An 18,742-nucleotide genomic window follows, 5' to 3' on the forward strand; every position below is an offset into this window, starting at 1 on the left:
AGCTTTACCACCAAAAGTTGGTTGGCTAGGAGCATGTCATAGCTGTGTATATGAAACTCCTTGTGCAAGAGTGGTAAAATGGAGCATATTTTACACCATTTGGGATCCTATGTGGACACTGCCTTCAAAAATGAAGGTTTTCTTTCACTGCCTTCAGCTGCATGGTAGAAAAAACATTGGCAATAAAGCCTTAGGAGACAAGTTCTCAGAATGAGCAGAGGAGAGGCAAGAGGCTTGTTCAGAGCCTGAAAAGCAGATGTAGGCCGCGTGACAGTTCAAACATAGCTCAAGGAGCTCCACTTTGGTTGTGCTGATATGAAACGGTACAAAGCCTCCTAAGCACAGATACCGCCAGATTAGAAAAGAAGCCCAGATCCCCAACCTAGGATGCATCTAGCATTCACTGCTTTGCAAACGGGAGTTTGGCACCTAGTTGCCTCTTACGGTAGAAAAAGGGTAGTACCTCAACCTGCTTCCGTTGCCTCTGTGCTGTGATAACTGCAATAACTAAGATTTGTATCTGTATCCAAGCATATGTTCACCTGCCCTCTCCTCCAGCTGGTGCAACTATAAGCTTCAAGAGTAAATAGAATTAAAGTTGCTTATTACCTTGTCAACAAGGATAATGACCCTGAAGTTGCTTTGGACAGAGATAGGAAGCCAAAAAGGGAATCTGAGCGATTTGGGAAGACAGAGGATATCATCAGGGAAAGAAGATCTGCCAATAAACGTGGACAGATCTGAAGAGGCCAGAAGAAGAACATCTTTGAGCCAAGGACTTCAAGAGCCTCAAAACCTCATGACAATGCCTGAGCCAACAGGGAGACAAGCTGCAAATCACCAGTCAGCTTTTGAAACCGCCCCACAGGAATTCATGAAAACCAAACTGTTTCTGACAAAGAGTTTTAACTTGTACGACTGCTCATACTTCAGCAACAACAACAAAAGCCTTTTCAAACGGCTCTTCTATATTTGAGTTGATGAAAAGTCCACATTTATAGATGTTTAAGTAATAATCATGAAAAGAAACCTTGCTATTGAAAGAAGAGCTGTAGAGCATTTTAATAAGGTTTGCCTACATTCATGCAAGGTAAAGCAGGCAAATAAGATGTCTTCACTATGTTGGTATATGCAAACAATACCTCTTCAGCTATCAGGGAACAGTGTTCAGAGTACAATAAGTCTCCGAGTACACAAACTAAGTCAGCAGGAAAACAAAAGCAGACATATCCAAGCAATAACTAAATGAATTAAATCCTGCCAGTGGCACCTAATCCTGCCAGTGGCACACCTAATGATTTTTTTTTTTTTAAAGTAACTCTCAGTTCTGCTTGCCTCATGCTTAGAGCCCTCATGAGTTACATCCTCAGACTTTCTTGTACAGCACTGAGGAGAAAGGCTGCAATTCCGAAGTTGCAATGAACACTGAGAGCTGGGATCACTTTTCCTCCAGTGGAAGTGTTTTCTGCATACTACTTTTTAATGCCCAGGCTGTGACAGGACTACTGAACAGGAGCTACCAGGACGAGCAAGACGTACGTATTACTGAAGTGGCCAGCGTTTTACCTGTAAACCTTCCTCTTCAGCTGGCCCTATGCAATACACATCTCCTGTTTTTAGCCCACGCAGCTTAGGTTCCTGGGGGCTGTTCTTCCTATGCAGCCTTCTTTTATCACTTCCATCACTTCCTTTTCTTCACCTTTTTGTGCACACAGGGAAAATGCACATTTTCTTTACATTTTCTTTTATCATCATTTTTGGATTAAAAAAACAGTCTGTAAAGAACAGCTTTCTCTTCAGAACAAGAACTCTCAGTTACTCTAAGTTACTTTTAATAAGTAACCGTACAGCTTAGCAAAAGTGGTCAAACCAGTTACTAGTTTTGCTGTACTAGTTACAGCAGTAGAGCACTGCAATACACAGCTAGAATATGTACATAAGAACAGGAAATAGTAACATACACACTAGCAACATATGACAGGCATCATTTTCCTCCTACAGTAGTTTAATGCTGGTAAGGTTCTGCTAAATTCAATAGAGCTTGTATACGTTTCCTATAACACATATTCATAAAGGTGAAATCAAGTCTTGACTCAAAAAACACCGTAAGGACAGCAGGTTGTCCATCAGTTCAGTGCTGCCCACAAGCGTTAAGACAGACACTGATGAAGACAAAAGTGTTTCACTTATGAAATAACGTTCAGCACTTATCCTTGCAGGTAGGTAGGCCACTGAGCCTCATCATTGTTTCAGTTCTGCTTATTTTTCTCTCCTGAGCTTGCAGGAATCTGAGAGAAAATAGGGCTGCAGCAGGCCCTCAAGATCATCTGGTACTTATTCCAGCATATTTTAGTTTGAGTGTAGTTCACTTGGATTAACGTTCTCCACAGCACAATGCCAAAAACCACAAATCATTCACCCATGACAAACACTGTACACATCGGAAAAGCGTTAGTAAGCCCAATACTAAGGGTGAAAAATATCCAGTCACTACCATATCAGTAAAACGTAGAGGTGAAATGATGAGATGTTGGGTCCAAACTCGAGCAACTGAACAGAAATGGATAAAATATGCAAGGCAATGCAAAACAACAACCACAGATTGCCAGCTAGTCTTCACCTGTACAGCGCAACTTAAAGCTGGATTAATAAACTATTATCAGACCTTCAGCAAATAGAGAAAGGGAAATAAAAAGAAATAGTCTATACTTCGTCTCGTTTGAGATAGTTGAATATAACACAACATTGCAACATCAGAACTGAGAAGCACCCCAGGATCTTCAAGCAGTACTGCAGTCAGGAGGCAGGACTAGAAGAAAGTACAAAACATTATGAACCCTTACAAAGGCTGGAGCTGGAAACTCACATAGGGATACAAATCCCAGAGCTGTTGAATCCAAAACAGTTGACCACTCTGTCTGAAGGGTTCTCAGTGGTCATCCACAGACCAGCATTAAAGTTCTTTCTGATTTCCAGATAAGCCACCGACGGATTGGGAAATGCTAGTGGAAGCTATCCATTAAACAGAGAAAAAAAGGGAATGAAATCAACAGAAGCGTTGTTATTAATTTGTAGAATAAATTCTTAATAATTCATTATAGAAAACTGTTGTCATTAGGGCTAAACATACTAATTTTTTTTTTTTTGGCCTTGTTAGATACCTCTGTGTCCAGAAAGAATCCCGCATGCCTGAGGATCTTTTCCCAATTCCCTCACTTTCTTGATATTGCAATTTCCTCACTTTCTTGATATTGCAATTTCCAAGTGTCTGGAGGACAACAGGCAAAGATTGCTGGGTAGGGCAAGCCTGGATTTGCTGCTAGAGAAACTGACAGAACTGAGAGCGGGACTGAAGGATTAATATGTTGCTAGTACTCTGCAAACAGGATTTAATTAAGGAAAGGCCAACAATAGTGCCAAGACAGTCCAGAATAAGCATATGAGATCAGAAATTGTTCTGAAACTGTCCCACAGTGAAGAAAGAAGCCAAGTGACAAGATGAAAAGATAGGTTTTTTTTTTAAAATGTATCAATTTTTTGGTGTTTTTCCTTCATATCTTGCATCCATTATCTGTTAAGATCCTACACACAGTCTCTCTCATTCTCCTTTCCTTCTTGTCACCTCCTCTGCCCACCTTTCTTTTATACCTTGTTACATAAAACAGGACTAGAAACACATCTAGGTCAGATAAGTACTGCTCTCTACTATGCTGATGACAGTATTTATGCTGTGACCAAACAGTAGGATTACTCACTCAGCACAGGCCTGATCAGAGGCAACGCTCTTTCTCGTAGGTATTAGCGTTGTTGGCGATACAGCTACAGACTTCACTAAGCAGGAGTTTTGGACAAAATGGAAGAAAGCCTCCGAACTGACATCAGGCAAGAAAACTACAAGAACAGTCTTCGGTGAAAGAAACAGCTTTTACTATCAGAAGTTGAGCGGACTCCAAGGAACTTAGCAATGGAGAAGAGTGCTGAACCTCAAGTACGTGACTCTTCCTGTAACCCTCATAATAAATTTTGAGAGAGAATGAGATTCTCATTACTTCATTCAGCTTCCCAGCTACACTCTTAGAGACTAACTATGCAGTGTAACAAAAATTCCCTTTTCAGTCATGGGGCAAGCTAGCTCTGAAAGTAGTTCTGGTACGTATTTACTTGACCTGTAGAAATGGAATTATACAACTTACTTACCACTGCAGGTGGGCATTTTTGCTTCTCTAGAAGAAGAAACAAAATCCAGAGAGACAGTACAACGAGAGAAATTACGTGGAGTGGCGGAAAAAGGAAGAATAAAAAATATATATATACACACTATCAGAAAACATGACAAACGAAAAGAGCAAGGAGGGGCATGCCATCAGGTATGTGGTGCCCTAAAACTCGGCAGTTCCCAGGGACTCTTCTCTCAAACACCACAGTAACCACGTCAACGTTGACCAAGTCCCATCGGATTATGAAGTCTCTTCACATCTCTTTAATACTGGATGCTGTATTTGTGCTTCGCACGTTTACTAGAGCAATGCATGCATTCCTCATCCAACATAGGACAGGCAAAAGAGTAAGGTGAGTTTTTCTCTGTGTAAACAAGCGTACAAAGGGCTGAGAGACCTTCAGGAATGATGACGTTCTGGGACAGTTCCTTCCCTTTTCTCTTCCTCTCCACTGCATCTCAATTGGTCTTGCTCAAGAGCCAAGCCCCATTCCCAGAGGGCTTCGTGGGAGGCTCCAGTACAAAGGGGTGCTAGAAACCCCTACTCCTCTTCTTCTCCAACACAGCTCCTCTCTTCTCAGGACCCACTGCTCTCCAAGGACTTCACAGGCACAGCAGTTCTGCTCTTCTCTCACACTTTACTGGGAAGAACACTGTCCCCTTCCAAGGATTGAGCTGTGGTGGGAAACCACAGAAATTCAGTCACCCCCGAATCACACATCCTTATAATAGCTTATTGCATTAGTTATATTTGTACTAATTTGTTGCTTGATGTCAGGCAACCACCAGACATTTTGAAAGAAGCAAAATTCAAGAAAAAAAAAAATCTTTGCAGGGCTGAGGCAGGCAGATCCAAGCAGTCACATAAGTTAATGACAGAAGATTAAAGCAGGGGAAAACATCAACTCCCCAGTTTTAATAGGCCTTGGGTAAACTGATTTTCTGTTTGTCAGAAGAGCAGTGCTAAAGCAGTGTGAGCAGTTGTTTTCAGAAAAGCATTTCTCACTGGTGTCAAGCTACTGAGCCGCTATCATTTAAGACAGACTGGAAATACATCAGCATGATCCTAGATTCCAACTTCCTTTACATGGCTGAAAACAGGATGTTTTTAGCGAGTGTGGAATGTGTTCCTCACGTACAGACATTCGATATTTTTGAACATGCCTCAGAAGTGGACTGACATGATTTAGAAAACTAAGCCCTCAAGCCCAGGGCTCAACTTTGTTCCACCCACAGCTGTTAAAGACTGTATCTCCTCTACATTATCCGTTACTTGTCCATATGCCATCCAGTCACATTACCTGTTCAGACCACAGATTCATAGTTGACTAGGGGAGCATCTGTGGTACCCTCTTACACCTTCCTGAACGCTACAGAGCTCTCCAGTATCCCTGGTAGGCTATCAAATATTGCTGCACACACACATCCACCATTTTACACCAGGGCCAGAGTACTGCAAGGAAGGATGCAGGAAGTGTTCCAGATACCTTCCAAAATGGGCAGGAAGCCCCCAAACCCCACCCTACATAGGTAAAGGCTTTTTTTTTTTTTTTTTTGATAAGCATCAGAGATGCTTATCTCAATCTTAGTGCTTGGGAGGATAGGAGGAGGAAGAGATTTCCAGCTTCCATTCTCATGGAGAAGTAGAGGGGTAATTGAAAAAAAGGAAATGTGATGGTTTCTTGTGCTCCTCCATTTTACCTCTTCCTCCAACCCTCAATGAACTTGCGGCTCAGAGGTCTTGAGGGCCTTCCCCCAGCCTCAGATGGGACCTAAGATAAACAGTAGAGTACATCGGCATGAAAGGATGAAGCTCACCCCTATTGTGTTCTGAACTGCTCCTGAACTTACCATACAGGAAGAGAAACATCATATACAAACTTCCACCTGACAGGTGAAAGGCTTATTATGGCCTCCAGTAAGAGATTCCTCCTACCTGGTCTAAGTTGCCAAAGTGGCAGACTTAGTTATGTCTTCTTCTGAAGAAGTTTCAGAAGGTAGAAATTTAAGGAGGTACTTAGATGCAGAAGAAGGGGAAGAGAGAAGGAGAAAAACAGAAAGTCAGAGAAGGCGCATTTAGCAGAGTAGCTGAGCAGACTAAAGCAGAGGTGCTCTTTTATAAAGGACAGAAACGCAGCAGAGATTCATTTCTCACCAAAAATGCAGTGTTTTAATATTGAACATCTTAAAAACACTAAAACACAAACTTTAACTATTACTTTGAAGAGGGGACCCCGCTTCTAACAAAAGCAAACTAAACATGCAGGAAACTGTGAACAGTATCATACAGTTTCCATAGGTTGTTAGCAACTCTTATTGTAGCTCGTAAGTCTCAAGCCACACGATTCAGTTTGATGTGCTCAACTGATGGAAAACAATCAAGCATTTTAGTACCAGTTCACTTTGAAGGAAATGTCATTTAAGCCCTCACTGTCAATTTAGCTTAAATGAATGTCTTAGTAACTTAAGACTAATTCTTATTATATGGCCTTCAGTGGTAGTGTGTGATTTTTCACAATCTGCACTCACATGAAAAGAAACATAGTCATGCCTGATCCCATAGATCCCATCTTTGGGCCAGAATCTGACATCATTGCACTGAATATCACCAACCAAATCACTTGTTAAGAGAAGCAGTGCTTCCCATTCTCAAAATCCAAATCATATTTTATTAGGTAGTAACTGTGCACGCTTTCAACAAGTCATCTTAAAAAACAAAAACACACACAACAGAAGCTCAACAGCAAGATTCTGTCTGGCGTAAGGTACAAGTCCCAAAGTTTCTTTATCCAAGCAGCTCTCCAGCAAAAGCAAATCATAATTAAATTAGCTTTGTTGCACTCTAGAAGCTTAGAGGCTCTGACGCTACTACTTGCCTGTGTCGAAGACAGAAACAAGAAGATAAAAAGGACTAACCGTTCTTAACGCACTACCCTTACTAACCTTAAAAGGCCTCAGGCCACAGTCCTGCAGAGGCAGGCAAAAATCACGTTTGCCCCTGCAGATTTTACAAGATGGCGCATCTGAGCTTTTCAGTGTCCCTCCCAAGACAGTAATTATTTACCCCAGTTCTACTCCCAATGAGCTAATATATAACAGTCAACAGCATGTAGTAAACCAGTAGGGTATGACGGTATATCAGAAAAAAGATTTAAGCGAGGACATCTTTGAGGAAAAGAACGAGCGTTTCATAACACAAGTTGGCTTTTCCTGATTAAATTCCAGCAATCAAGGCAGACTTGAATACTTTCTTTTTTTTTTTTTTTTTAAATCCTTTTTGTAGTTCTACTAGCAACGCTGGCCTGAGAGTCAGTAAAGGTCACCTAATTTAAAGCCTTCTTGAAGTAAGGAAGCTTTTGTAAACAGATGCTTGGAATAGAGGTGCTGTTAGATTGAATACCTTTACATAAACATGTTGCTTACAGACTTCTATACAAAATAGAAGTAATAAGAATTGCTTAAAGCATCCCAGATTATTTTATCATTAACCTCAGTTCATTAGAAAAGGTCCAATTAGCCAAGTACACGTTAAAGACACCTCAGTTAAAAACTAAAGCATATTATCCTAAGTTTTACGCAGTATCGTAGGGATGTTCTACTTAACTACACCTTGGTGATAAAGATCTCTTGGGCTGCCTTGACAAAATACATTACCATCCAAAATCTATGCATGCTGCAATGAAAGAACGGATGATGGATTTGATCAGCTTCTGTTTGCTGATGCACACGAGTGAAGTCAAAGTTTGAGCACAGGGTCAGCATCTATAAAGGTAGTATGATATCACAATTACATCAAAGAAATCACACGTTTGAGAGAAAACAGTATAAAACAGTACTCACATTTGTTCACATTTGATACGTTCATAGCACAAAGCAGATCAGGAAGTTGTAGAAGCTGCAGGAAATTGAGAGCCTGGGAGCTGAGAGGTAGGGAGAATTTCAGGAGCAGGCAATTGGGATAAAAGATTGGCATTTTCAGTAAGGAGGCTGCTGGGATTAAGAAGGGGAAAAGAGAGAGATGCCATTGCAGCTGCTTGCCGTCCTAGCAGGAGTCCCAAATTATAGACATTTGAATTAATGAGATCATTGCCTGGCAAGAGTATATTCAGTTGTTTCTGAATTTCTTGCAGGACCTGCAGCTGACTTTGCTGATTCAGAAGAAGCATATCCATGTTTTCCCTCATTTTCTTCACTGTACAAAGAGAAGAGAATGTTAATGTCTGCAATGCAAAAAGGCACTGGCTGGCAATTTAGAAGCCTTTTTATACTTACACTCTTCAAAAATAAGATTGGAGTGGTTCATCTCAAGTTGCTCTGCGCCACAACCCTGCTGTTCTTTATGATGCGGAGATGTAAGTTCAAAATGGTTTGCATCTAAAAGGAGAAGAGTTTAAGTCAAGGGCCCACTTCACCCATCGCTAGAGCAGCATTTTAAATCTTCTTTCACACAAGGAAAAGGCAACTCAATAACAACCCTTCCTCTCATCCACGTTTTAATGATAAAACTTCATTCAAGTCATTTGATAACCCAAACTAAGCCAAATCAGAGAAAGGACTAGGCAGATACACTCCCCTGAAATATTACAGAGTTGGGTTTAATTACAATCAAAATATCTCCTTTACTATGATTCTCTCCTGCACGCCAGTAAACTTCAGAAGTTTCCTCCTGCTTTACCCACCCCCTGACCCACTTTTGGGGGAAGGGAGGAGAGGAGAAAGCAAAGCAGGAAGAAGAAAGCTGTTAAGAAATAAAAAAAAAGTCAAGACACAGAACAAGCATATTTAAGTTATTATATAGAAACCTCTTCTTTGAAATCAAATAGATTAGAAATCAAAATAGATTAGAAATCAAATAGAATAGAAACCAAATTTAATTCCCAATCCACACATTGCAAGGCCAGTGGAAGGCATGTGCTACTATACAGGCAATTTTAGTATGGAGTTTCAATTACAATGATACAGTAGCAATAGTTACTCCTGTAGCAATAGTTACTCCAGAATAAGTTAGGACAGTTTTGTTTGAAGCAGGCTCAGATTTAAGTTTATCTGATATTGCTTACTGGCAAACTGCCAGGGCAATAATGAAACTATGTTCTTTCTTCTTGTGAACCAGAAGATCTTATCTATACTAAAAAGCTGTTAAAATAAGCCCTACAAGTGGGAAGTTCCATCTGCTCCTTCGCTCAGTCACCTCTCTGTACCTATAGACCACAAGGTCTCCACACCTAGATTAAGAATTCAGTTTTGCCATTGAAATCACACCGAAATTATAATTTCATTAAGAGAAGAGGCTCTCCTCCTCAGGAATTCTGTTAGAACCAGAAGAGGGGAAAACAAACAAACAAACAAAAACACAGAGAAACCTCACTCAAAACACGGCCTTCTCATTAGGCCTGGTGTCTAAATGCCTTGCTGTTACCCGATCTAGTGGTCAAAGCCCTAACACCATTAAGCGTTCAGCCAGAAAAGTCCCGTGCACGGCCAGACAAGGCCAAAGATTTAGTGTTAAATCATTTCTAGACAATGTATAAAGTGTCTGCCTGTCTAAAGACAGAGCAAAACAGAACCACAGAGTTTCTAATCTCACAATTTCTGGTCATTACACGAACAGAGAATATTGCAAAATCCAGAAAATTTCCTACTTTGAGCAACCACCTCACCTGAGAGCTACACTAACAGTATTTAAGGAGGGATGGCCAGAAGAGGCTTTCCGTTAGCAAAGGCATTTATGTGCAGGCAAGGAAAAGCTTTTCATCTTTACTGGTAGTTCTATTCTGCTAATCTTCACTAAAAGCGGGAAACATTACTCACATATAACAACATTAACTGCTACAGGTTACCAAGGCCCGAGTTTACAGAGCCTAAATCCCTTCCGAAGTCAGGTATCTTGTTGGCTAAGCACTTCTGAAGACCTAGGGTTAGCCATTGGGAAACACTAGGAGTTAGCAGACTCAGGTCCTGGGCAGTCCTCAGGGAATGCAAAGTCTATAAACTTCAACTTTGGCATTTTCAAGGCACATCTTCAAAAGATGACACAGATGTATTACATAGGAAGAAGGAAAAAGAAGACAAAAACACACCACTCACCACAGGAAGCAGGGATAAGCGTTTAGGAATGAATGGAATCAACATCCAGGACATCCCCTGTGAGCTCATGCAGCTTGAATGAGAATTCAACAGATCTTAACTTAGTTACCTGCTATGTCTTCACTAGGTCTCTCTTTCAAGTGAATCTTTTGATGTTTGATGAAGTTGGAGCACAGCCGGAAGCTATTTCCACATTCGGCACACCAATAGGGCTTTTCGTCCGCATGGATTCTCTGATGCTGGAAGAGAGCCGAACTTCCACTGAAACTTTTGTTGCACGTGCCACAGGAGAAGGCCTTCTTTTTTGCGTGGGTTTTATAGTGAGCAATAAGATTTGAGCTACGACCAAAACTTTTCTCACACTCTTTGCACTTGTAGGGCCTCTCTCCTGTGTGAACTCTCTCGTGCACCACAAGGTTAGCCTTCCTGTTAAACCTCTTCCCACACTCTAAACACTCAAAGAGGTTTTCTCTCGTGTGGATTTTCAAATGGTTCAAGAGGGTAGAGCTCCCCTTGAAGCCCTTCCCACACTCTGCACATTTGAAGGGTTTATCTTCGGTATGAGCTTTCTGACGACTAACGAGGACAGTTAGTTTCCTGGAGCCTCTTGCTTGGCGAGTGGGTTTATTGCATCTCGCCCTCTGCGGCCTTGGCAGACTAGCTGTCCTCCAGTTCGGACTGGGGGTTTCAGATAGCTGAGGTAGCATGTCCTCCTCAAGGGCTTCCCGGATGCCTCTCTCTGCCTCATTTTCACTCAGAATGCAGGTCCCTGCTGGAATAAGAAGCAAGTCTAATACGGCTCATTTCCCAAGATGAATAAGCTTCTCCTTGTAAAATAACCGGAATCCAGTTGCACCACATTTCTCTTTCCCAAAGAGGAAGGGAAATTACGAAGACTGAGATAAGAGGGTAAGGAAAAAAATGAAAAGGAAAAGAAGACAAAAGTAAAAACTGCCACTTCTCTACCCTTCAGGAAATGCCAAAGAAGGAAAAACAACCAAGAAAAAGGAAGGAAGAGGAAGGTCAAAACATCTTACCCTTCACCAAAAAAAAAAAAAAAACCTAGTTTTAGCTATCTATCCCCGCAGATTTCATCCAAAAGCTTTCCATCCTGCTCAGTTAGCTTTAAAACGAGTTTTAATATCATATGCTTGGAGGGAGACGGGAGAACAAAACAAGAAGTCTCCTCAGTCCTCACTGGGTAAAATCAACAAGGAGATCTAGGTTGTTTTTTTAAAACTTGTGTTAAATAAAATTTGCCTAACATTTTTAAACTACTTCTGAGAGGCCAGCATATTAGATTCTTCATTCTACTTACCACAAAAGACAACTGTCAAAATTATTATAGGAACACTGTATATTTGCACAGCAGAAGTGAAGTGAGTTAAATCTTTATGGTTAAAAATAGTAATAGTTCATTAGCAATTAGTTACTAGATATAGATATGAAAGAGGTATTAATTATGTCACCTCTTTGCAGTGAAAGCCAAATAAACTGCACCCCAGGGAAGTTCACAGTAACGCTTAACCATAGCTTTTTCTTTCCTAAAGCATGACGTTTATTTATTTCAACAATGACTATACGGGATCACGTGCCCCAAAAGAAGCTTTGGTTATCTTACTCTGTTAATTGTTATATTTACATCACTTCAATATTAACGGAATTATTAACATCTCCTGATGCGCACTTATCTTAGCTTGACTTTTGCAAGTATCTTAGGACATTCACTGCTGATAAAGACTTGGAAGTGCATTAGCATGCCTCATTTTGCATTAAAATATTCAGCTGCTCACACTACACATACTTCAATTTAACACATTAATTTTATTACTCCGCTAGAAAGGAACAGGCTTTCCACATCCAAGGTAAAACTCCACAGTGCAATTTCAGTCTTGTGTCTATTACACCAAGGAACAAAACCCTTATGTCATATGCCTTTTAAGAGACAAAGCGATCTCTGTTTGCATAGCCACAACTGCTAAGATCTAAATACCAGCAATAAAAGAAAAATTTACCGAGGCAGGGGGAGCTCATCTCGTACACCAAGGAATTAGAACTGCGAGGAGGCTAAGAAGTGGCAGCAGTCTCCTGGGCGATGAGGAAGACTGCCCACTGTAGGAGCAAGGTGTGTGTGTGGGGGGGGGGGCAATCCCTCACTCTGCAACCAACCAGCTCTCCCAGTGGCCCATGACAGTAACCCCAGGGCTCTAACAGTGAAACAGGAACCAGAACAACCCTTCATTGCCATCAAAAAGTATTGCTGGGGAATCAGATATTTCAGACATGGTGCTGTACCTCACCCTTTTCTATCTGTGGAAAAAGGCTGAGGAGAGAAGTCCATCTGCTCTCTTTCACTCCAAAGAGACCGTATTTTCTTATTTTAAAACAGTTGCTATAGACCCACGGCAAACAGAAAAGCCAACCTAGCATGCAATACACACCCTACCAACTTAGGACAGAGCAAGCAGCCAAGAATAAAGAAGGCAGAGTCCCCAGCACCACTGATGAGTCTTAAGCTTTTCCCTCTATGATTTAATTAGCAGAGTGTGCTTCTCACCTGTGCAGGGCCCTCCTGCAACCTCACTTTTTGCAGCCTCCTGGAGTTGAGAGAACATGGGCTCTACTGCTAGCTCCATCTAGAAAAGGAGAGGAGAGCCAGCATGTGCAACCTTCTTCCACAGAGTTGAGAGCAGAACAGGAGGAAGGGAGGAAGGCACAGGTGCAATGCATTCTGCCAGTACCAACAGGCTGTATTAACAGGGGCAAACCTACATGTGCTAGTGAATACTTAAGTAGGGGAATGAGAATCTGGTAGAAAGATTTTAAGTTTGGTGAGTTACAGGCTGGAGAGTTCAATCAAGAGAGCAGAAATAATAAAAGGCAACATCACCTAACCTTAGTCTGTCTTTACTACAGATAAGCCCTCGCTACGGGTAGCAAAGGCTCCTACCTCCCAGCATAGCAGCCCACTTGCCCCCCAATTTCAACACCTTCTGCTCTTTCCAAATTCTTACTACATCCCCCTCTGCTAATAGTTTCCCCCCTTTTCTCCAGAACCAATCTGCTCCTACCTGAAAGCCTCTGAAAAGTATCTCAACTTATACCTTAATCTGTTTTGAAGTAAGATAGTGAATGCAGTAACCCCCCAACAGCAACCTGCCTGTTCCCAACCCAGCCCACACCCTCAGATGAACTTCACTTGCAGGGCTAGGGTGGCTGCTCCTCCCCAGCCCACTTCAGGCCCTCATTAGGGAAGGTGCTGGGGCAAGGGCAGGCAGTAATTGGTACCGGGGAAGCAGCACCCCCACCCCTCCTGCAGCAGCCCTAAGGGCCAACAGCCTGGGGAGCTTGTGGGAAAGTGGGCTGTCCGGGTTTGGCTTGACCCCACAGGCGCATGCAGGGCTCCAGTCACGCATGCAGCTCCCCAGCCTCTGCCGCAAATTCCTTTGCGGTGAGCTAGCACATGCAGCACTTCCACAACATCTAGAGCAGGAAAACCACCCAGGCACCTACCCTGTTCCCGCAGAGAGTTTCCCAGCTCGCAGGCAGCTCTGCCTGTTGCAGTGCCATGAGGTGCTGAGGCTACAGGGAAAGGTCAGGCTGAGCCTCTGCTGCTGCCCCTGCTGGCCGGGAGAGCACGGAAAAGGCCCCTCAGCTCCCTAGCTGCTTCCGGGTGGTACTGGTAGCAACGTGGTGATTCCTTCCTCTTCAACTTTCCTTTGAGTTTACCCTTTGTTACTGTCCCCTAAAAACACGGGGGGGGCAGCACTTACTCAGTTGTTCCAGAATCTGTCTTGGATGCACTCTGATAACTTGATGTTCTCATTAGCTTGCACTCTTTCTGATGATGTTCACTTGTTTGGTTCCCCTGACATGTCTCATCTGATCCTTATCATGCAATCTCTCTGAGAGCAGGATTATTTTACTCATTACACGTACAGCATAAGGATTATTTTACTCATTACATGAACAGCACAGAGCATAAATGAGACTCTGATCTCTGTTTGAGGCATGACAGTGTTGCCCCAGTAAAAATGTTAACATTTCGTGATTGAGCACATATGCCTAGTGGTGGTGCGGCTTTGCAAGAAAGGAAGACAAAGAGGAAGACGTGTCTCGTCTCGTATTTCAGAGGCACCAGAGAACATGCAGCAGCTACTTTGACAAAGAGCGGGTCCCCAAAAGTTGAGCTCAGAAATAAAAGATAAGATGTTTCGTACTGCCTGAACTGAGCAGCCTGTGGAACGTCACAAATTAACTGCCTGCTGATTTTCCTTGCCATGTACCTTCTCTTCTACCTCCTCCCATCCCTCCCTCATATTTCCTCGCCGTCCAGAAGCAATGGGTGAGGCAATGGACGTGCTGGGAGGCATCACCCTTTGCTGTGTATTATGCTCCACGCCTTTTCCGCAAGCTCTGTGCCTTAGTCACGCCTCTCTAACAGCGCCCAGTTCCTTTAAAATATTCCTGGAAGGGTGACGTTTTTCAGACTTGCATATGGTGCAAAGGTCGTGCTGCAGACTAAGTGGAAAAGGGCAGGAAAAGTGACTCTCTGTGGCTTCCTGGGTCTCTGGTACAGAGCTTCACCTACAAGTTCTTCCACAGAGCAAGATCAAGTCTAGAGAGCTGGTCTTTTTCACAGTCTAAATAGCCTGTAGTTCGACTTTGCCATTTCATCTTCAGGAACACCTCTGTTAGCCGGAGATGGTATCTGCACAGCAGCACCCATGAAGTGTACAAATCCAAGAAAGCAAAAAGAGAGGCTGGAAATTCCTGCTCCCTTTACCCAAAGATCCAGGGGTCCACGTCCCAGCAGGGCTTCCATGCCAAATTCTAAGCCCTGCCGAGGAGGACAGCATCGCTTCTCTTACAGTGGCAGTTAATGATTTCACTGAACTTCATTTCCATACCATGTGGACCCAAATCAAGAGCCCAGAGAGCAAGGTGGGCTACATCTTTCCAGTCATCTGTGGAAACAAAATATTCTCCACATGCATTTTATAAAAAAATTGTGTTTGCTTTCCATGGCTATTCCTTTTCAAGGGACCCTTAAAGTTTGTCAGAGTTGATATATTCCCAAAAAGTATTTCTGTTTTGTTAAAATAGTTTTTAGAAAATAAATATTTGCTCTAAAAACTGTCTTGTTTAATTACTTTTGAGAGTCAAACATAGTCCCATAACTCAAAAAAATTAAGTAAAAACTTAAAATATCATAATATCTGCTTGCAAAACCACAAAGGTTAAATAGTATTCCCTCCAACTACAGCTCTTACTCCCCTCATTTTAAGTGAAGGAAATAAGGGATTCTCCTAGGAGAAGCCAGTTCACCTTACTCTCAAGGTCCTCAGAGGAAGACTACATATTGCTGAAGATCCTTCCTCCCTCCCTCCCTTCCTCCCTTCCTCCCTTCCTCCTAACCAGTAGCCTTTTCTTCCCTTAAAGTTCCTCTGTTTCTTTCTGAAGGGCCTCCTTACAGAACACTTGGAGAATTAAAGCAGACATTGGGAAGTATAGATCATCACTGATCAGTTGGAGAACTGATCCAAGAGTGACCTGCAAATAGGTGATGGCCAGTGAGGAGATAACAGAAAACTCTATTTTAAACTAAAGACACAAATTTTAAAATTAGGTGAAATAGAAAAAAAAACCCACTGCGATTCAAAAAAAAAAAAAAATTTGCCCAGCTGTGCCAGGTGCAGCCACTGCGGGTAAAGGTCCCATTTCAGGGTCATGTTAAGAGCCTTAATATGCAACCAGGTGCAATCACAACAGAATCCCCTCCTGGGACCTGCAGACTGTAACAGGTTCTGTTTCAACCCAAGTAAAGCTTAGAGCAATTGCAAAGGAAAGATCCATGTATTTATCCTTTGTTTATGGAGCCCAAATTATAAAGCAGAGATAAAAACAGAGTTGCAACTCATGCTGTCTTCTCTGATGCAAAGCCAGAATGGTTGCTTTCCCATCTCATCGGCACTGCAGAGCTATTTGGAATGAGCAGATGCCCCGTGACTCACCAGCACCTCTGTCAAGTCACCAGACAGTAACAAATATATCAGTTTGAGTTCAGACATTTATTTCCTAAAATGAAGAACAAGTTATAGCCAAAATCATTTGGTTTTCACTTAAAAATTCAGTAGCTAGTCTCATTTTAGCTGTAATGAATGAATGAAACAGCAGGTGGGGATCTACTGTTGCGAGATATTTATACTCTAATAGCTTCTCAGAGACTCTGTAGGGGACTGAGGCATGACTGTGCTCTTGATATTGTACAAATACAAACAAGATGGTATTTCCTGCCACAAACAATGCTGGAGTAGCATTAATGCTAGCCCTCAAATGGAGAACTACTCTCACATAGCATGACATTTAGCATGATTTATTGTACGTTTTTGCCATTTTCTAAATGAGAATAGCTTAAATTTCAGGTCTCCAAAATCATCCAGGACAAAAAAGCCTCACCACATTCCCAAGGAAACTAAGAAATTATACAAAGTATGGCTATAAACAGTAAAGCTACTTGAATAACTGAGGATACCAAGAACACTACTTAAAAACATTTGAAAAATCGTAATGTAGGAGTAATTGGAAAAGCATCAAATGAGTTTAAGATTATGATTAAAGCAAAATTCACCCCATTTACCTCTACTCCTTGCATTTTGGTTTTGGTAGCATATCATACATGCATTTTGGAGTTTGGCAGGCTCCCTGTTTTTGAGGATTTTCCTGTTTTGCAAGGAAGAATAATGAAGTGAATTTCTCAAATGCAAATGATTTGATTCTTGGTGACTGTAGACCACGCTTACAGGATAGGAGATTCTACCATGGGAAGCACAGCCTCAGAAAGACTTTAAGTGTCATGGTAAATATCAGCAGAATATAAGCAATCTTTGGCGATCCTGTCTGCGGTGAAAAGGCTAACATAATCCACAGAAGTATAAACAGAGGAACACTGCATAAAACAAAAGATGTTGTATTCACCCAGTATTTGTTACTCCGGCAATTACTACTGCAGTAATAGATTAGCTATGGGATCTGAAGAAAGAACTAATGCAAAGATGTCCCTTGCCTTGTATTAAGCACGGAGTCAAACTACCTCAGTCGTCCTCTCTGGCCTCCCAGAAAAACCCCGTGGCACTTAATCTGTTGGTACCTCACCAAAATCTATGGCCATATTCATGAATAAAGGATATCAGAACCTTGCAGGCTTAAATAAACATTAGCAGGGAGAAGACGACACACCCAGGAGACAGTTAAGTAGGTGAAAACACAGAACAATGGAAGTTCTGCCTTCAAGAAACAAGGAGTGAAGCCTAGAGGTTTTGTGGCCAGCTGGGAGTTTCTCATTTAAAAGAATCAGGGAGAGTTCCCAGCACCAATGGACAGATACTTCCTTCTAGGAGCAATGCCTTGCCCCCCAGAAACTTCGGGACAGCCGATCTGTGGACCTTGTGTGTGCTACAAGAGATACAGGAGTTAATTTGGCACAGAGTTTGGCACTCTGTAAATCACTAACACTTCATTGAATTAAATAAGTAAACAAACTAAGGGAAAATCCTTCCTCAACGAATCTAGTCATTCAACTTTGATTCAGCAGAAATTTAACAGAAAGTGTTAACGACAAATAACACTTGTGTTAAGCACTAATTGTGCCAAAAAGCAGAGATTTAGCAATTCATATAGAAAGAAGCTGCTTCAGAGGTATAGAGGAGTAACTATTTCAGAAGACAGCGTTTGTGGGAAACATCTCAGTTCCACCACAGAACAGGTTGAAAAGATATCTTAAAATCTTTAATATCTTCCAAATCTGCCACCTCCTGGTCAATCTAGAAAACTGTTTTAGCCGAACGCAGCCAGACATCGCACAGTTTTGCAAGCACTGTCAGAAGGACGACATAGGAGTGATGGAACAATTCTGAAATGTCCTATCTGAAAAGTTGGCTGGATTCTAAAAACTTTTGATTCATTCTGAAAAGCTTGATAAGGTTTTCCCTTCATTGAAAGTGTTAAGTCAGGTACTTTAGGGGGATCTATGAGAAGTCCTATGTCCCAGGTAAACCGCAGCGCATTGCAGCGACCAAAAATAGGGCTGTGCTGTTAACGTTAATCCAGCAGAGGCCTCCTCACTTCATGTCTGAAATCCTAAGAAGGTCCGCTTCTCCAGATAACATTTCCCAAACTTTGTTCATTCCTCGGTAATAAATTTCTTCTAGAAGAATTGGGAGCAAAGTACAGAGAGGAGAAAGTGGGAGTTTCTGCAGTAAGCGAGTATTTAGGGACACCATGAATTCTGAATTTCACCACCCATTCCTTCTCTGTATTTATTCAACAAAAAGGAAAGGTGAGATTCAGTCCCAGGGTCTCCACTGAAGACAAAAGCCCATAAATCCAAGCGCCAACAGACAGTACAGTAGTCACATTCAAATATATTTTAATATATGC

General features: G+C 41.9%; 1 protein-coding gene across 3 annotated transcripts; it reads right to left on the reverse strand.

The window, feature by feature from the left end:
• Positions 1-1,505: 1,505 nt before the first annotated feature.
• Positions 1,506-13,970, reverse strand: LOC104144416 (zinc finger protein 79-like). Of its 3 annotated transcripts, none has more exons than XM_068953702.1 (6): positions 13,817-13,970; positions 12,861-12,939; positions 10,413-11,075; positions 8,489-8,590; positions 8,057-8,408; positions 1,506-4,891 (listed from the first exon to the last, which is right to left on the reverse strand). In XM_068953702.1, the coding sequence occupies exons 1-5, from the start codon at positions 13,871-13,873 to the stop codon at positions 8,095-8,097; spliced, it is 1,215 nt and encodes a 404-aa protein (XP_068809803.1). In that variant the 5' UTR covers positions 13,874-13,970; the 3' UTR covers positions 1,506-4,891; positions 8,057-8,094. The 3 variants fall into 3 exon arrangements, with proteins under 3 accessions (XP_068809803.1, XP_068809793.1, XP_009673724.2); XM_068953692.1 differs by lacking the exon at positions 1,506-4,891 and adding an exon at positions 7,464-7,978; XM_009675429.2 differs by lacking the exon at positions 1,506-4,891 and having other exon boundaries at positions 7,464-8,408.
• Positions 13,971-18,742: the final 4,772 nt, after the last annotated feature.

Source organism: Struthio camelus, chromosome 1, assembly GCF_040807025.1.
Source record: "Struthio camelus isolate bStrCam1 chromosome 1, bStrCam1.hap1, whole genome shotgun sequence".
Lineage (NCBI taxonomy): Eukaryota > Metazoa > Chordata > Aves > Struthioniformes > Struthionidae > Struthio > Struthio camelus.